Raw genomic sequence first — 16,934 nt, forward strand, 5'->3', positions numbered from 1 at the left:
AAGACAGGGGTAATTGGAGATCTCTGGGAGAGAGAGAGAGAAAGAGAGAGAGACAGAAAGGGAAGGAAAGACAGGGAGGTTAGCCAGTGTAAGTACCGGCTGGCTATCCTGTGCTGGGGAAAGGAGTAAAGGGAATAAAAGACAATAAAAGAAAGAAATAAAAAAATTAAAGTGAGAAAAATTCACACAATAACGCGATGCTACGCGTTACAACGTTCAAAGTCTGTCGCACAATTCACAATCCCTTAACAAATTCGGCAGAACCCTTAAGGCCTTGAGTGCCGAAACCCGTCTGGACCAGTGTCCTAGAGCTTCGTTATAACGATAACGAACTAATGGATATAACGAAGCAATCATAATTCCCCTCGAAGTTTCCGAAGTAACACACGCATTTCAAATCTTGTTGCAACGAAGGAAACGTAGAAGGAAACGTTTCTGCAGATGAATATAACAAACTTTTTTTTTTTTTTTTTTTAGATCGGCATTTCTGGGAGAGGCCTTCGTCCTGCAGTGGACGTAAAAATAGGCTGATGATAATGATGATAACTGGTACACAAATTTCGGGAAGGCACGCGTCTCCCGCTCTTAGCGTTTCATTCCTTCGACCAAGACGCAACATATAGCGCAACTCGCAAGAGAGCGCGAGGGCCGGCAGCAGCGGTGCTGCTTTGGCGCGTTGCCATGTAGCAGACGGCTCGCGGGAGTTTTGAGCCGCTGCATATCAGACGAGTTACCAGCAGCGTCGCGCGCCGCGAGATTTGAAATCTTAACACGATCTTAAAAAAAAAAGTTATTTATATTCACTTGCAGAAAAAGTATCCGTCGTTGCAACAAGATTTGAAATACAAGTGTTTCTTCAGAAACTTCGAGGGGAATTATGATTGCTTCGTTATATCCATTAGTTCGTTACGACCTGTTTCGTTATAACGAAGCTTTATCTCGGACATTCGGATGTTCATCGGCTGTTAATATCTGTACTTCTTTCTTTGAAACATACACGGGACGTCCATCAAATGCGGCAATTAGATATTTGACGTTTACAGGATATTCAAGGGACGTTATTTGACTGATGTATGACCTGTGATGGTTTTAGATGGTGGCTTTTGAACTTGTTCCATATCTGTTCTTTACTGTGCATGTTGCTGTGCAGAGGACATTTGCATCGGCATGCGGCTATGCCACCATAATGCAGCGGGCATTCGTAGCGCACGCGGTATACACTGAACGCTGCGTATGACATCTATATAAATATATGCAATGCATAACGTGCAGTGTCTACCGCGTGCAAAGATCAGACACATCGCGTGCGAACGAAGGCGCACGCACATAAGTGCACTGGGCAGTTCCCTTCTTCAAAACTTTCCGCCTGGCACAGGTTGGATATTCAATTAAAGTTTTCAAGGTCAACGCTATCAGAAAATACTACATATTGCATAGCAACACTGAATTATTTAAATGAGACCGAAAATCATACACCTCCCTGCAATTTAATTCCACTGTCGCAGATCTAGTAATGACGTCCGTGGGATGTCCACGGAATAAAATTTATCGGCCGTTCTTAACCGTCCAAAATGCGACGTCCCCTGTTTGTCCACAGAACTTTCTGTGTTGGACTTGGATGTTCGGCCCTTATCCGGACATCTATGTGAAATCTGTTAACGTCCTATGTCAGGTTTACGACACAGGGATGATGACGGTGAAACGACCACGACAACATCACGACGGCTACATGATGACGATGACATATGTATTACGACGAAGGCATGACAGCAATGGAATTACGACGGTGGGTTGACGACTAGTGCGGTATGACAACGAAGAAACGGAGGACGATCGAGTGAAGGCGACGAAATGACGATGATGGAATGACCACGACGGCATGATGACGATGGCGTATACTTGTGTTGGAGATGACGTCTGGGCTTATGTACATCACCCCCCCCCCCCCCCCCCCAGCTGCTCCGTCCCCTCCCGCGCCCTCCGAATATATTTTTTGTTCTGCCTACGCCACTCTACGCAATGACCGATGTCAGTCTCACAGACAATGTATGGTTTAGGAAGCACCGTGCAAAAGGCCTTCACACGTTTCTATGATGCACTGACAACACAGCGAGACGACCGTGCAACGGAGACGTACTCAGCGCATCCTAGAGTTAATATTCTTGAAATTGGTGTCATGAATGATCTACTGGATAATATTTCAGTCACTCAGGGCAGCTACATGGGGACGCTATATATAACGTGTAAATATCAAATTCGTCATTTGCGTCGTGGACGCGGTAGTCGTTATAATTATATTAATTCAAGGAGTATACCTAGACGGAAACAGAAATGCATGCAGTTTCTATTTGCACTTCGCGATATTGTTGAACTTGTCGATGCCCATTATCGGTGAATAGTTCCCATCGCATCCACACGTGAAACAAACGTCAGGGAGTTGCTCACAAAGCCACTGACGCGCTCCGTTTAGAAGTTAATGTGGTTTTCATCTTTTATTATTGAGCACGACAATAATTATTTAAGTTACAACTGCAATGGCCTTCGGTGACCATTGAGAACGCACACGCGACAGTGGCATGATTTCAGCAGCAAAACTGAAAACAACGGGTGGGTAGCGGGCACTTCTCTTTCCTAAACGGACGCCTAAATTAGCACCGCAGGTCAGCGTACCTGGACTGAGTCGACGCGGCTTTCTGCAGGCTTGATTCCGACCCATTCAGGCTCTCGCAGTGACTTACTCGAGAGGACGGCACGCGGTTCAGTCCTGTCCCCGTGTGCGAACACACACACATCCGGAAAGCTCCAGGTGTCGCACCAGTGTGTCTCTGGCGCCGTTCCCGCCGCAGGCGCGGGAACCGTGCAGCGATGTGCCGCGGGCTTTCCCGAGCACCGCCAGCAGCAGTCGAGTGGCCCCGCGTCTTATTTGGAGCATGCACGGGGGAAAGCGGGGAGGGCGCTAAGGCTCGCGTCCCCGCGGTGTGCCAAGTCTCGTTTTAGAGACCCCGCGCACGAGCACATGAGGCGGTCAACGTGATGTCCCGCGGCGGCCGGATGACTCGCGCGCAGCCGCCGCATAGGGCGCATTGCTTCTCGAAGCCGCGGGCAGGACCTGAGTGAAACGGCTTCGTGGCGAAGACGTGTGCGTGCTGCGGTCGCCGCCGCCGTCGCCGCCGCAGCAGCAGCAGCAGCAGCAGCAGCAGCAGCAGCAGTATCTTGGTGCCTACAGTGCAGTGAAGTGGCGTGTGTGCGTGTGCAGTGCCGCAGCAGAGAGAGGACTCCGCACGGCAGTGAAGAAGCGTGGCCGCGCGCGTGTGTGAGTGCGTGCGGGGCCCATGTTTCGGCGGCCACCCTTCGCTGATCAGTGTGTTGACGCGGGCGACGGCGGCGGCGGTGGCTGAGCCATGACCGTGAGCTACCAGTACGATGTGGCCTCCACTTCGCATGGGGGCTTCATCCGGCTCCTGTTCAAATGGAAAGGCAGCGTCTGGAAGCTCGTCTACACCGAGCTCTTGCTGCTTACGCTTGCCTACGGATTCCTGTCGCTGTTGTACCGACAGGCGCTCAACGAGCCTCAGAAGAGGTAGGATCCGCTCCCCTCGACAGCTCTTTCTTGCACGGAGCGCGCACGGTTAGGTCGGCTCTCGAGCCAGCGCAGACACCCGCGCGCATTCGATGTAGGTCAGCGCGTGGTGCGCCAAGGCTCGTTCATTCACGCCTATGTCGGCGACGTTACAAGGCGCGGCGAGGTGTGCACCGTGGGAAGACAGATTTGTTCGAGAGGAGCTTTGGAACGGTAGAGCACCTCCAACTGCCACCCTCGATCTTGCTATGTCTGCTGTGAAATCCGTACGTTCATGCATGCGTCTGGTGTACTTGTGAGGAAGAATATATCCCGCCTGCTATTACTGTTTCGAACACAGTGGTACGTGCCATGACAAAGCGGTTGTTTTCTGCATGCTGCTTGAGGCGTAATGCATTTCCTACACGAAGCGCGCCTGACGGCAGCAACGGCGTTGTCATCACGAGCGCCAAAGCATTTTGAAACACTAGGTGGTTTCCGCTCCACCACGAGATTATGCCTACGGACAGTACAAAGAAATGATCCTGTTCATTTTCTGCTATACATAACATATCGCGACATCAATACGCCTTTCCGCCCTCTTCATGAATGAGCACTGAATGAATGACACTGTGGATTTCCCAGGTCAGACAACGAAGCCCGCTTATTCAAGCACAACAGAAATCTCACGGCTTACTTTAAGATGTTGCCATGTGGTTTGACGAAGAGGGCTTAAAGGTAATGGTGGAAGTCCAATAGCCCAGTAGTAACGTGATGTAACGGCATAGCTATCGGTACATCGTAGCGTAACATCATAACGTAACGTTACTTAATTGTCGGCGCCGCTGGCCAGTCTCGGAGCCGCTTCGACCACAGGCGCCGCGTTGCAGCTCACATTAAACACGACTGTGCGTCGTCACCAGTTCAGTCCTGTTGAAGCCCTCTGGATGGAAAGAGGAAGTGGTGTGGTTGGAAGCAAAGGAATCTCCTAGCAGCCTTTTTTCCGAGGCAGCACCGTGCACAACCCATATGGCGAGCATCTGTGGTCGGCGCCTGACGTTTGCTGGAAGAAGTCCCAGGAGTGACTCGTGGTGACATTTGCGTTGACGCTAATAGTACAGTATGAGGCGCTAGCAGCAAGAGAAGCGTGAATGACGTAGACCGAACACCGGCCTTACATTAGGCAACGTTGGCCTCACAGTTGGGCCTACATTGAACACACGTTGCTACGGGAGCAGTTGCGTCGCGCACGCAGTGTTCTAACCGTACTAACTTGCGGGGCGACGCGTTACCATGTACAATTAATTTCACATATAGAGCCAAACATTTAAAACGTGGTATGAACGGATCCGATTGATAGCATTGTTCGCAGTCGTCCCGAGCAACTCGAAGTATTTGTTGTGTGCATTTGGCTAATGAGTTGAGGTCAGTTATGCAGATTAAAGGACAGGTTCCACCCCCCCCCCCCCATATACACCCGCACACGCACACACGCATGTTGCTTCGCAACATCACTTTTTTTTCTTTCACTAACCTCTCAATCAAAGTGAAAAAAAAAAAAAACCTACATAAAGCATATAACTTGAAGCAGCGCGAAGACGACGAGGACAAGAATCGAAAACAAGCACACAGGATGAGCACTGTAGCATATAGCAGAACGCGACTCAAATAAATGCGGTCAGTGATCCGACAACGACATTGCAGTGTATTGATTGATTGATTTTATTTGTTACAGAAATAATGAGGTGCGGTTAGCTTACCAGCGGAGTGTCAACATTGGTGTACCTTATACAAAAGAAAAGGGGAGGAAATGGAGGGGAACATCAAGGCATTATAATCCGGCAGTCACATGTTAGTCAAAGAAAATCATAGCACTCCGAAAAGTTACCCCGATTTCAGAAAATCCGGAAGCATGTTATCCGGGAGTGCATATTGAAGCGGCAAGGCGTGTGCTGATAGTTTTTTTTTTTATATTGTCGGCGTATTTGGGGCACTTCCACAGCATATGTGATTGGTCGGCTTTAACGTGGCATTGAGTACAATTAGAGGGGACGGAAGATACCCTGTTTTATGGAGTGAGGCGGGTGTGCGAGCAGTGTTGGGGCCCAGCCGAAACAACGTGGCACTCTCCAGGCGGTTGAAACTATTGTAACCAATGTGCTATCTCTACTTAGAGTCCCGGTGCGAGGGACGCAAAGTGCCTGACGACTGCGACGACAATTACGGCACGATGATGAGGCATGATAATGATGATGATGGCAGCGCGAACGATGGCACAATCGCGTCGGGACAGACGGGTGGCTCTCGCGTCGCGAACCCGGGATCGAATCCTGGGTGGGGACAAATGGAAGTTATCGCTTCTGGAGAACCCTTCTGGCCAGGAGGCACGCTTATATATAATGAACATACGATGGAAATATCAACCCCAGGTGCCATGAAACATATACGAAGAACTAAATCTTATCCCTGCAAAAATTGACTGTAAGATCTACAATAACCATCCGTATATTGGAGAGAGAGAGAGAGAGAGAGAGAAACGTTTATTCTTGAAACAGTGTCCCGAGCGAGGCCCGGTATCACCCTGAGGTGGGAAGGTTCCTTAGTCCAGGAACCCTCTGGCTTCGGCTGCCCTCTTGGCCCTGGCGACGAGTTGTCGTTGGTCTTCCAGGTCCCCGAGGGCGAGCTTGGCCTCCCACGTTTCCAATAGGTGGTCTTCGTTTGCTTGTGGTGCTCGGTTAGCGTCCATTTCCGGCTGCATTTCGCTGTCTTCATGCCACGGGCATTCCAAAAGCAAGTGTGCCAGGGTGTCGGGAACGTTGCAGAAGGTGCACGACTTTATCCATAGCAGAAAAATGTCGATAGACTCTGCACCTGATGGCGACAGGGTCTGCTGGTGGTGAATGGGGGCCGTAAAGGACACCTGATAAGGATGCTTACACACAAATGTCACGAACGCGTGTTCAGTACACTGAACACGCGTATGTGAGTGCGTGTTAGTGACGCTTTAGGTTGTTTCATGGCCTGAGCACAGTGCCAGCCGAGTTCATCCTTACTGGCCGAAAAGGTACCGAATGTAGCAGATGACTTTTGCCCAAACGTTGCCACTGAGCGCGCTCACATAAGGTAAGTACGTTGAATAGACGTAACTGCATCGGCAGGTGCAATGCCATGCCACTTGTCGCGCGCTTGGGGCCGTCGGCATGACGCCACGAAGATCAAAGACCGCGGCAGAGGGATCGCTGACAAGCAGCCAAAACCTTCGTAATGGCGCGCGGCTTTGAAAGCGGCACGTGCCGTTGCTGAAGGGCAGCAGCGCAGGCTTTCGAAGTGGGGAGCTATTGACAAGTGGCATTAATTTAAATTATGGGATTTTACGTGCCAAAACCACGATCTGATTATGAGGCACGCCGTAGTGGGGGACTCCGTAATAATTTGGACCACCTGAGGTTCTTTACTGTGCTCCTAAATCTAAGTACACGGGTGTTTTCGCATTTCGCCCTCATCGAAATGCGGCTGCCGTGGCCGGGACTTGATCCCGCGACCTCGTGCTTAGCAGCCCAACACCATAGCTACTAAGCAACCACGGCGGGTGACAAGTGGCATTAAACACTTGGGGATTAGGGAACAAGATATTCCCCTCTCGTTTCCTCGTAGTATATGCTAACCTTTCTGATCTCCCGCGCTTTAACTGACTTCGGGTATAAGGCGAATAGGATGAGAGCGCACCCCTCGCCCTAACCAAAGAAGTGCAATCATTCCAAACTCTTGAGGGGGAATGCCAAACCCCGGAACGCGTCGCCACACAGTGCAACCACACGAAGAGGAGAGGGAGAATATGTCGTTTTGCTGCCAGATACCGTTCCATTGTTTCTCAAATTGCTTATACAAGACGAGTCAATGACAACAATGTTACAAATAACTGGTATGTGCACATAGTTGTGAGATAAAAGGGACGTCGAAAGACATTGATATCGGTGATGGTATCACCGGTATCAAAGCTCATCGTCTCGAATGCTCATCGTCTCAATGCTCATCGTGTTGAATTTCCATCTCCCGCATTCCCAGTGTATCCCCCGGTGATGGTGAAGTCATTTGCATATGGCAGAATGCGTGGGAGATACTCTGTGACTCTCAAATTTATATAGCTGTCGCGGCTTAGACAGACCCTTTCACAAGACGTTCAGGGAATTGCTTCCGCACAATCTTTACGTTAATATTTTTTTGAAAAAGTGAGCGGAGAAAGTCGTCAATCGGAAACCACAGCTTTTTATATTCTGCTGTATTTCGTGCTGTCAAGATTACATTTCAGTATACATATTCAGGGTGTCCCAGCTATCATGCAGCACGATTAAAAAAAAGAGAAACGGCGTTACGCGAAGCAAACCTAGTGCGTATTGTTTCCAGTACGGTGGAGTAGCCGCCAGTATTTTTTCGTTAATGAGATTTAATTAATTCATTGTAGTAATTATCTAACTCGAGAAGTACTGTCCTAATTATCAAAGTGTCAATGAGAAAGTTGTAGAGCAACGTGAAAAACTCCCGATACAGCTTTCTGTTGCTCAATACGTGCCACATAAATGTGTTTTTCCGAGTGTGAAAGAAGCCCGCGAATACACGCAGAGTGCCTCGAGCGGCCAGTCGTGCGGTAATTCTGAGTGTATTAGCGGGCTTCTTTCACACTCGGAAAAACACATTTATGTGGCACGTATTGAGCAACAGAAAGCTGTATCGGGAGTTTTTCACGTTGCTCTACAACTTTCTCATTGACACTTTGATAATTAGGACAGTACTTCTCGAGTTAGATAATTAATTACAATTAATTAAATAAATCTCAGTAACGAAAAAATTGCTGGCGGCTACTCCACTGCACTGGCGTAGCCGCATCCAGTGCACTAGGGTGGCTTCGCTTAACGCCGTTCCTCTTTTTTTAAATTGTGCTGCGTGATAACTGGGACGCCCTGTATATAGCACCCATGGTCACGATGAATGGAAGGAAAGTGTTTTGCATGCAGGAAGTTAGGATTCAGGTTTGAATACACTTGAGCTCCCAACTACGTTTGGGCCCGAAGCCTGCTCTTTGTTTTGTGTTTAATCTGCATCACCAAAACTCAACATGAGAAGCTAAATAGATGTGTGTCAGTGGTGCGTTCATGCAGCAATCGCCGCGGAGTCCCTTGAATCTTCTCGAGGACTCCTGGGATGAACCCGTAGACGACAGAGAAGCTCTGAAATTCGCGTTTGGTAATAAAGCCAGAAACCCCGGCTGCACTGGCATGAAAAACGTAGGCTACGAAAAACTTGAGCCAAGTGCTATACTTTTGGTGCAATTGTATACTATATATATATATATATAGTGCAGAAGTTTACGAAGGCTTGTTACACCGAACTCCGTCTATGCTGCGTATGAGACACCGTTGGTGGTGTGGTTTCTTTGTGTTGGTATCTTTAGTCTTTATGGCACAATTCGGTTCAGCACCAGCACATTGTCAACCAAAGCTACTGGGGCGACCGCCGCTTAACGGGCACTTTTCTCTCTCCGGTTTTAAATTTGCATCTGTAACAGCTATAGGGACGGGTTCTCTGGATTTGTAGCCCCAGGATTGTCTTCAATACCCTTCGACCAGCTAGGATCACGTCTGGGAGCACCCCCCCCTCCCTATCCGCGTATCGTAAAATTTTGTCCCCTATAGCAGATTTCGACATTGTCTCTGGTAGCTCATACTGAAGTACAACGTAAATTATACTTCTCTAGAGGGGTCATTCGGCCGATTTGGATGCCTAATCTTTCGCGAAAAGAGGTACAGGCCGACGGCTCTGTAAGACAACGAATGGCCATGCCGCATCTTCGGTGTACCGACTTCAGCGGTATTGTAGAGCGCAGGGGCCTAGCGCAGGGCACGCACAAAGCAATAACAAAGCAGGCAACGATTTATTGGGTTTTCCCATCATATGTTTTGTTTTTGTTAAATTATTCTTAATGAACGGAAGAGGAATACATGACGCTTCAGACATTTGGTCACGACAAACCAGACATGGCCGGGTGAAGGCAAGAAAGAACAGTGCTGGGGACCTTTGATCAGCGCGGACCTTTTATTCGTTCTGCAACTTTCCTCAGCGCCTTGGCTTAATTCTAGGTTGGTTCCTTTTGTTTTCCTGTACTTTCTCCGTCTTCTCTATGCAGCTTTCCTCCAGAACTCTGGGGGGCGCGTACGGGACGTACTGGAGTATCGGTTATGTCTGCGCGTCTCACGGCGCTAGGATAAAAGCAGGATTTCGCTATTCCCATTATGTTACACGTGTCCTTTGCCAGACAGTGACAGAGCAAGCAATGTAGAGGCGGTGAGTGTGAGCGGTACCTTTGCCAACTACTGAGGCCTTAATTGGTGGTGCTACGTATGTAGGGTAGCTGTGGTGGGGAGTATACGGGCTGGGCAGACGATCGCCGAGACTTGTCCCTTCCGAACGCCACCGTAGTGCGTAGCAAACCAGTGTGCTACCACTGGTCGAAAGTCCAAAGCCCAAGTGGTCCAGAGTTGAAAACATAATTCGCAGCACTAACCATCCCATCGCTTTGGCGCCCGGATGGAAGGCCAGATCAAACGCACTGTAGCAACCTCGTCACTTCAAGGTGTTCAACATGTCTGTCGTTTTGACATGCTTTTCACACTGTAATGCATATTGAGCTCAAGCGATGTAGCACAGCCTATATTTTGCAGAGCCACGCTTGTGTACGCGCCGACAGAGTGCGCAGGCAGAAAAGTATAACTTTTGCGCTAGAAAGTTCTGCCAGGCAAGGTTGATTCGTTTAGACCTAGACGTTCGAGAAGTGCATTCGTAAGAGCTTTTTCGCGTAGTTTACACTGTGACGTGTGATGATTATCTCATGAAGGAATGTAAGTTCTCCGGAACATGGTCAGCAGCATAACTTTGATAGCTTTCCACACCGATGCGGAAATTAAGGTATTTGCAGAAATGTTACATTAAATTCTTTAGCGTATTGGCCTGCCGTAAAGGGAAGAGACCTGCTCGTGATTTCAGAGTGAAAGTTATGCTGCAGGCGCTGTAGTGCAGATGGCTTACCCGTGAGCAGCGACATAGCTTGAATATATAGCTTCATTTTTCTCTCTCTCTATTAGTTAAAGGCGCGAGCACGACGACAGACAGATAGAGCTACAGTTTTAGCAGTCGTGCTAGATACCGTGCGGTAGAACCGGCTAGTTCATCATTTACTGTGATACGAGCCAACAAACGGTCCCGATAATGATTGTTCACTGAATCGTTACGAACACTTAGATGTATAGCCATGGGTACACGTCATGTATCACATCATCTAGGACCTTGATTCCGTGAGGGAGCTCACTCGCTTCGATATGATTCACTGTATTTTTATTTGACTGTACAAAACTTCTGACGTACAAGAAGCACCCTGTTAAAAAAAAACAATAAAAAAAAGCCCCGACGTCTGGTGCGAATAGTGCTAAAGGCCTCAGAAAGCTGAAAAAAGAAAGAGTGTTTGCTCGAGGACACTGCTCCGTAGTGTAGTTATCTTGCGTCTCTGCAAGGCGCACAAGTAGCTTCAGAAGCTTGCGGGAAGTCTTAATGCCCAAGGGACGGCAAATTGGCTTGGCAAATCAATTCTGCGTAAGCTTGCAAGGCGGAAAAGGGTTCACGAAAGAGGGAAAATTGTCATCCGCCCGACTGTATAGCATGAAGTTACAAAGGAAACACATGGATTTCTCTGAAATAGAGCTTCGCTGTTGACGAACAATTCGTCCTGGTCCGGGGATTGAACCCGGGACCAACGCGCCTTTCTGTAAAATCCGCATGGGCTTCCTTTGTAGTTTGTGATACGGGCGGGTGAATATTAACAGCGAAGCTGTTCTAGCTAACCGTAAAAAGTGGCGCCTGCTGTGGCAAAACCTCGCCGAGCTATGACGTCACTGCGTTGCCAAGCAACCACCTCGCGGAGTGGCGTGTGCCTCGCCTCCTCTCCGTGCCGTGCACATGTTGCCTTGACATGGGACGTTAAGGAGAGGGAAGGAGAGCATGCGCACGGCGCTCACAATGCTCGAGAGAGAGAGAAAGAGAAAATGAGAGCGAGATAGAGAAACAAATTGTAGCAAACGCGCAGAGCTGCTGCCGACGCCGCCCGCGTTGCCTAGCCGTGCATGCGCCGAAGCAGTAGCGATGACATCACCTCGCGTTGCTTAGTAACCGCCGGCGCAGGGGCGCGCTCGCTTCGCCCGACACAGACACGGCCCGCGTTTTCCCCCCTTCGTTGAGTGGCTTCTGTCACTTCCTTTTTTGGACAACGCTTGCCAAGAAGGGGCTGACCACACCACACACACACACACACACACACACACACACACACACCACACACCGCACACACACACCCACACACACACACACACACACACACACACACACACACACACACACACACACACACACACACACACACAGAGAGAGAGAGAGAGAGAGAGAGAGAGAGAGAGAGAGAGAGAGACAGACAGACAGACAGACAGACAGACAGACAGACAGACAGACAGACAGACAGACAGACAGAACAGACAGACAGACAGACAGACAGACAGACAGAACAGACAGACAGACAGACAGACAGACAGACGACAGACAGACAGACAGACAGACAGACAGACAGACAGACAGACAGACAGACAGACAGACAGACAGGACAGACAGACAGACAGACAGACAGACAGACAGACAGACAGACAGACAGACAGACAGACAGGACAGACAGACAGACAGACAGACAGACAGACAGACAGACAGACAGACAGACAGACAGACAGACAGACAGACAGACAGACAGACAGACAGACAGACAGACAGACAGACAGACAGACAGACAGACAGACAGACAGAAGACAGACAGACAGACGACAGACAGACAGACAGACAGACAGACAGACAGACAGACAGACAGACAGACAGACAGACAGACAGGACAGACAGACAGACAGACAGACAGACAGACAGACAGACAGACAGACAGACGACAGACAGGACAGACAGACAGACAGACAGACAGACAGACAGACAGACAGACAGACAGACAGACCGACAGCAGACAGACAGACAGACAGACAGACAGACAGACAGGACAGACAGACAGACAGACAGACAGACAAGACAGGACAGACAGACAGACAGACAGCAGACAGACAGACAGACAGACAGACAGACAGACAGACAGACAGACAGACAGACAGACAGACAGACAGACAGACAGACAGACAGACAGACAGACAGACAGACAGACAGACAGACAGACAGACAGACAGACAGACAGACAGACAGACAGACAGACAGACAGACAGACAGACAGACAGACAGACAGACAGACAGACAGACAGACAGACAGACAGACAGACAGACAGACAGACAGACAGACAGACAGACAGACAGACAGACAGACAGACAGACAGACAGACAGACAGACAGACAGACAGACAGACAGACAGACAGACAGACAGACAGACAGACAGACAGACAGACAGACAGACAGACAGACAGACAGACAGACAGACAGACAGACAGACAGACAGACAGACAGACAGACAGACAGACAGACAGACAGACAGACAGACAGACAGACAGACAGACAGACAGACAGACAGACAGACAGACAGACAGACAGACAGACAGACAGACAGACAGACAGACAGACAGACAGACAGACAGACAGACAGACAGACAGACAGACAGACAGACAGAGAATTAGTTACGAATGAATTTGCAGACAGCTTGGCGAGTAGGGCCCTTAAGGTTCCAATTCTCCCGAGTATTCCTTTATCAGCTTTCATGACTGTTACTAGGTTAAGAAGACGTGCAGTAATGCAAGACTCTTGGAACCTATCATTAACAAATTTAACTGATCATCGACACCTCCTATTTCCTTGGAGCAGAAACTTCGGCCGTACTACAAAAGTTGAAGTCCTGTTTACCAAATTCCGATGTCGAATACCTACATTAAACTACTACCTGCATCGATCTGGTCTGGCGCCCTCCTCCTTGTGCTCATACTGTGGTGAGGATGAGACAACAGAACACTTCTTCCTGTCGTGTAACTGTTTTTCATGATTTTTTAAAAAGAAAACATAATTAGAAGGACAATTTCATGGCGATGGATTGAATCTATGCATTCCCGATATTCTATCTTTGGGAGCCTTATATCTAGAGCATTATCCTAGGTATGTTGGTGCAGCTGTTGTGAGGTACAAAATTGAATCAGGACGATTTCCTTGCAAAATTCTTAAATTTCTATCTTCTTCATTACTTTTATCTATTCAAAATTTCTCAATAGCGATTCTTTCTTTCCAGTCTCGACTAATTATTTACTTAACTCACTCGATTCTTAGCCAATCCCTGCGTGTCCTGGCGCTATTACTTTTATAACTTCTACGCGTTTTTCACTGATTGACGTGCTCAGCTCCTGTGTGTCCTTTCTCCATTCGCATCTTGATGCTACGTGCCCTGAGCCTTTCTTCTTCTTCTTTTGCCTCAGGCTGTCTTCTTTCTTCTCTTCTTCCATTTTTATTCCATGAATCATGACCCTGGGTCAGTAATGCCGTGAAACAACAAAATAGTTTATGGTAATACTGGCAGAACTTTAATGCGAATCCCCAGTGAAGAGATCTTGTAGTTTGGCATGGTCACATGGAGAGCGGCATTTATATTTTTGTCAAGTTAAAAATACGTCATGAAACTTTACTTAGTTGTCTTGAATCACTGTCGTCACATGGTGGCCGAAATATTGCTTGCAGAATGGACAGTAGTCCTATATAGTGGAATGGTGGCTACGCCATAAGAATCAATTGTCATTCTGTGTTTGTATATGAGCAACCTGCTTGAATTGAGTATCAAACACCTGTGTTCTATACGACTCATTGATTATTGTAAGCATCAACAATTTTTTAATGTTGGACTAATCTTATCCAATGGGAAATCACATTGCTATTTTTGTTTATTGGGCTATTGGTTGTCAGAAAGTAAATTCACTACTGGTTCTCCCTATCTGAACTTATTAGATTAACAAACTATTAGCTTGTCAGTAACACTACAGGACTATTTTTTCCATCGGAGTTTTCACTAGGGCATGCTGTTGCTTTGTGCCATTAAACCCCATAATTTTATTCCGTTTCCAGGAAGCCACTGCTTCAGACTTGCAGTACGTCGTAGTAGGAAAAAACAAATAAAGCGTGTGTTCGGTCCTTCTTTCATCCTCTTCTATAAATTACGTGCACAGAATATCGCCATGCAAAATTTTTTTTTCATTAACAAGTTTTTTCATGAACAAAAAAAAAAATTTTTTTTTCATGTCGATGTTCTGTGGACGTACAGTCGTAACAGCAGTGTACCACTCGCAATAGCGCTGGGAAACACGTCCATCAAAAGAAAAATATTCGTTATACAGACAATTTTATCGTAGTGGCATTCGTTGTAGAGGCATTTGTAATGTATCGCGATTGAAAAGCTTTGAGAATCCGGCTCCAGATGTCCAAGTGTAACAAAAACTCTGCGCTAAATTGACTCCCTCGAAATGAAAATTGTTTTCCACCCGAGCGAGCTAGAAATGGAGGCCACAAGAGAGTTTCCCTCGCTGCTTCGTGCTATAATTTCGGGCCCTCTCGGATAGGCGATAGTTTTTCGATGATTATGATGACGATTTCTAATGGCATTTCCTTTGAAACGGGGACACCACAAATAGTGACCTTGCTTGCTAGATTGCAGTCGCGCATTTGCCTTTTTCTACTTTGTATTCTTTCTCGTCATTAAAACCTCTATCTATATTGTACGGTTACCCGTGACTATAACGACCCCGGCTATAACAACCTCTTGCTTGCTTTTCTTCCACCATTACTCTAAACGTCTCTGCTTATCTCGACCGCTGACCAGTTAACGATTCCATCAGCTGTGAATCCCAGCGCTCGTGGAATGTTCCCTACAGTTAAGGCTGGGTGAATGTCATGGCATTCCATCCCGGCCTGCTCAGTCGTCTCCGGATTCTTGCTGCCGCAGACACAGGCCTCATCCTACCACGAATATTTGCTCTCGTTTGTTTTCTGTCCTCGGGCAGGCCCGCTCGGTACTCGAAAACGGCGAGGCACTGCCCTTTGTGTTATCGTGGCACTTCCTCCACCTCGCGGACTTCCGCAGAACTGACTTGCTAAATTGACTTCCGTGCCGTCCACACGACGACAGGCCGTCTTGCGGCTCCCGGTCTTGCTGCTGCTGCTGCTGTTGCGCCAGCGGTGTGTTCCTCGTGGCCCAGCGAGACTCGCTCGCCCCGGCGCGAGAGCGCCGCACTGCTAGACGCGCTGGCCCGGCGCCACTGCGGGACGCAGCCTTGGAGCCGATCCAGGCGGAACTGAGGTTTCGTCTCGGCCGCGCCGTGCAGCGCGTGAAAAGGCCGCGCGGAGGGACGAGCCACGATTTGCGCGGGGTCCCATCCTTGGGGTGCCTCACTTAAGGTGCGTTCCTGCAGCTTCGCGCCGCGGAGCAGACGGGGCAGGTGCGTGGGCCACGGGAAGCGAGACGGAAGGCGTCGGCGCAAACGATCGCGAGATGAGCGCTAGCGCAGGCTTAGCGCGCACTGCACGGTAATGCGTGTAGGGGGGGAGGTCGTGTTGCGGCGGCGACGGAGACAAGTTCGCGAGTCCCGGTGATCTGGCCTCCCTCGAGTAGCGACAAAACAGGCTCCCCCTGATGAATCAGGCGCGGGCGAGGGCCTTTGTAGCGCCGTCTCTATATACACTGTGCTCTCTGATTGTCTCCTCATTGGGCGGAGAGCGCTGTAAAGCTCATTTGCAGATTGGAGGAGACAGGGCGCAAACTAGTTCCTCCGGGAGCGTTTGTTCACCGTGTTCTGCGAGGCTTAGGTCCGCGTCGCTCTTTGAATGACGAAATGGAACAGGTGCGTCCGTTCGATGAATCCAAGATGGATTTTCACAACAATTGGCCTATGCGTCGATGATCTGTACTCAATGTTAGCTACTGTCGGCGACTGGTTTTTAACGACAAATTTTGTCATCGTTCTCATCTGCTTCTGCTGACGTATCCTCGACGAACACGTTCAGCAGTCATCTGTGCCGTCTTCTGCTAGAACAAACATGAAGCACTCGAAACATACTGTTATTGAAGAATTATAATTTAGGCATACGTACCATTGGGAGTGAGAAACAACGGTGTTTTGCCTTCTGTTTTATAATTACCGATTTCTTGTAACTTGTCTCTAGTGATACGAATCCAGGCCAGTTATTGTAAATATTGCCGGCAGTTGAGCACATAAAATATTAAGCCACTTGTCCCTTTGTATTATTTCTCGGCATACGTATAGTTGCTGCTG

General features: G+C 48.6%; 1 protein-coding gene across 1 annotated transcript in view; it reads left to right on the forward strand.

Moving 5' to 3' along the window:
• The first annotated feature begins 3,069 nt into the window (after positions 1-3,069).
• Positions 3,070-16,934, forward strand: part of LOC119442927 (uncharacterized) — a 31,341-nt gene continuing 17,476 nt past the window's right edge. The window contains exon 1 of the mRNA XM_037707999.2: positions 3,070-3,580. Within this exon, the coding sequence (XP_037563927.1) occupies positions 3,402-3,580 (179 nt within the window). The 5' untranslated portion in view covers positions 3,070-3,401. The remainder of the gene's footprint in view (positions 3,581-16,934) is intronic.

The sequence above is a fragment of the Dermacentor silvarum genome, chromosome 2 (assembly GCF_013339745.2).
Source record: "Dermacentor silvarum isolate Dsil-2018 chromosome 2, BIME_Dsil_1.4, whole genome shotgun sequence".
NCBI classification, from domain to species: Eukaryota; Metazoa; Arthropoda; class Arachnida; order Ixodida; family Ixodidae; genus Dermacentor; species Dermacentor silvarum.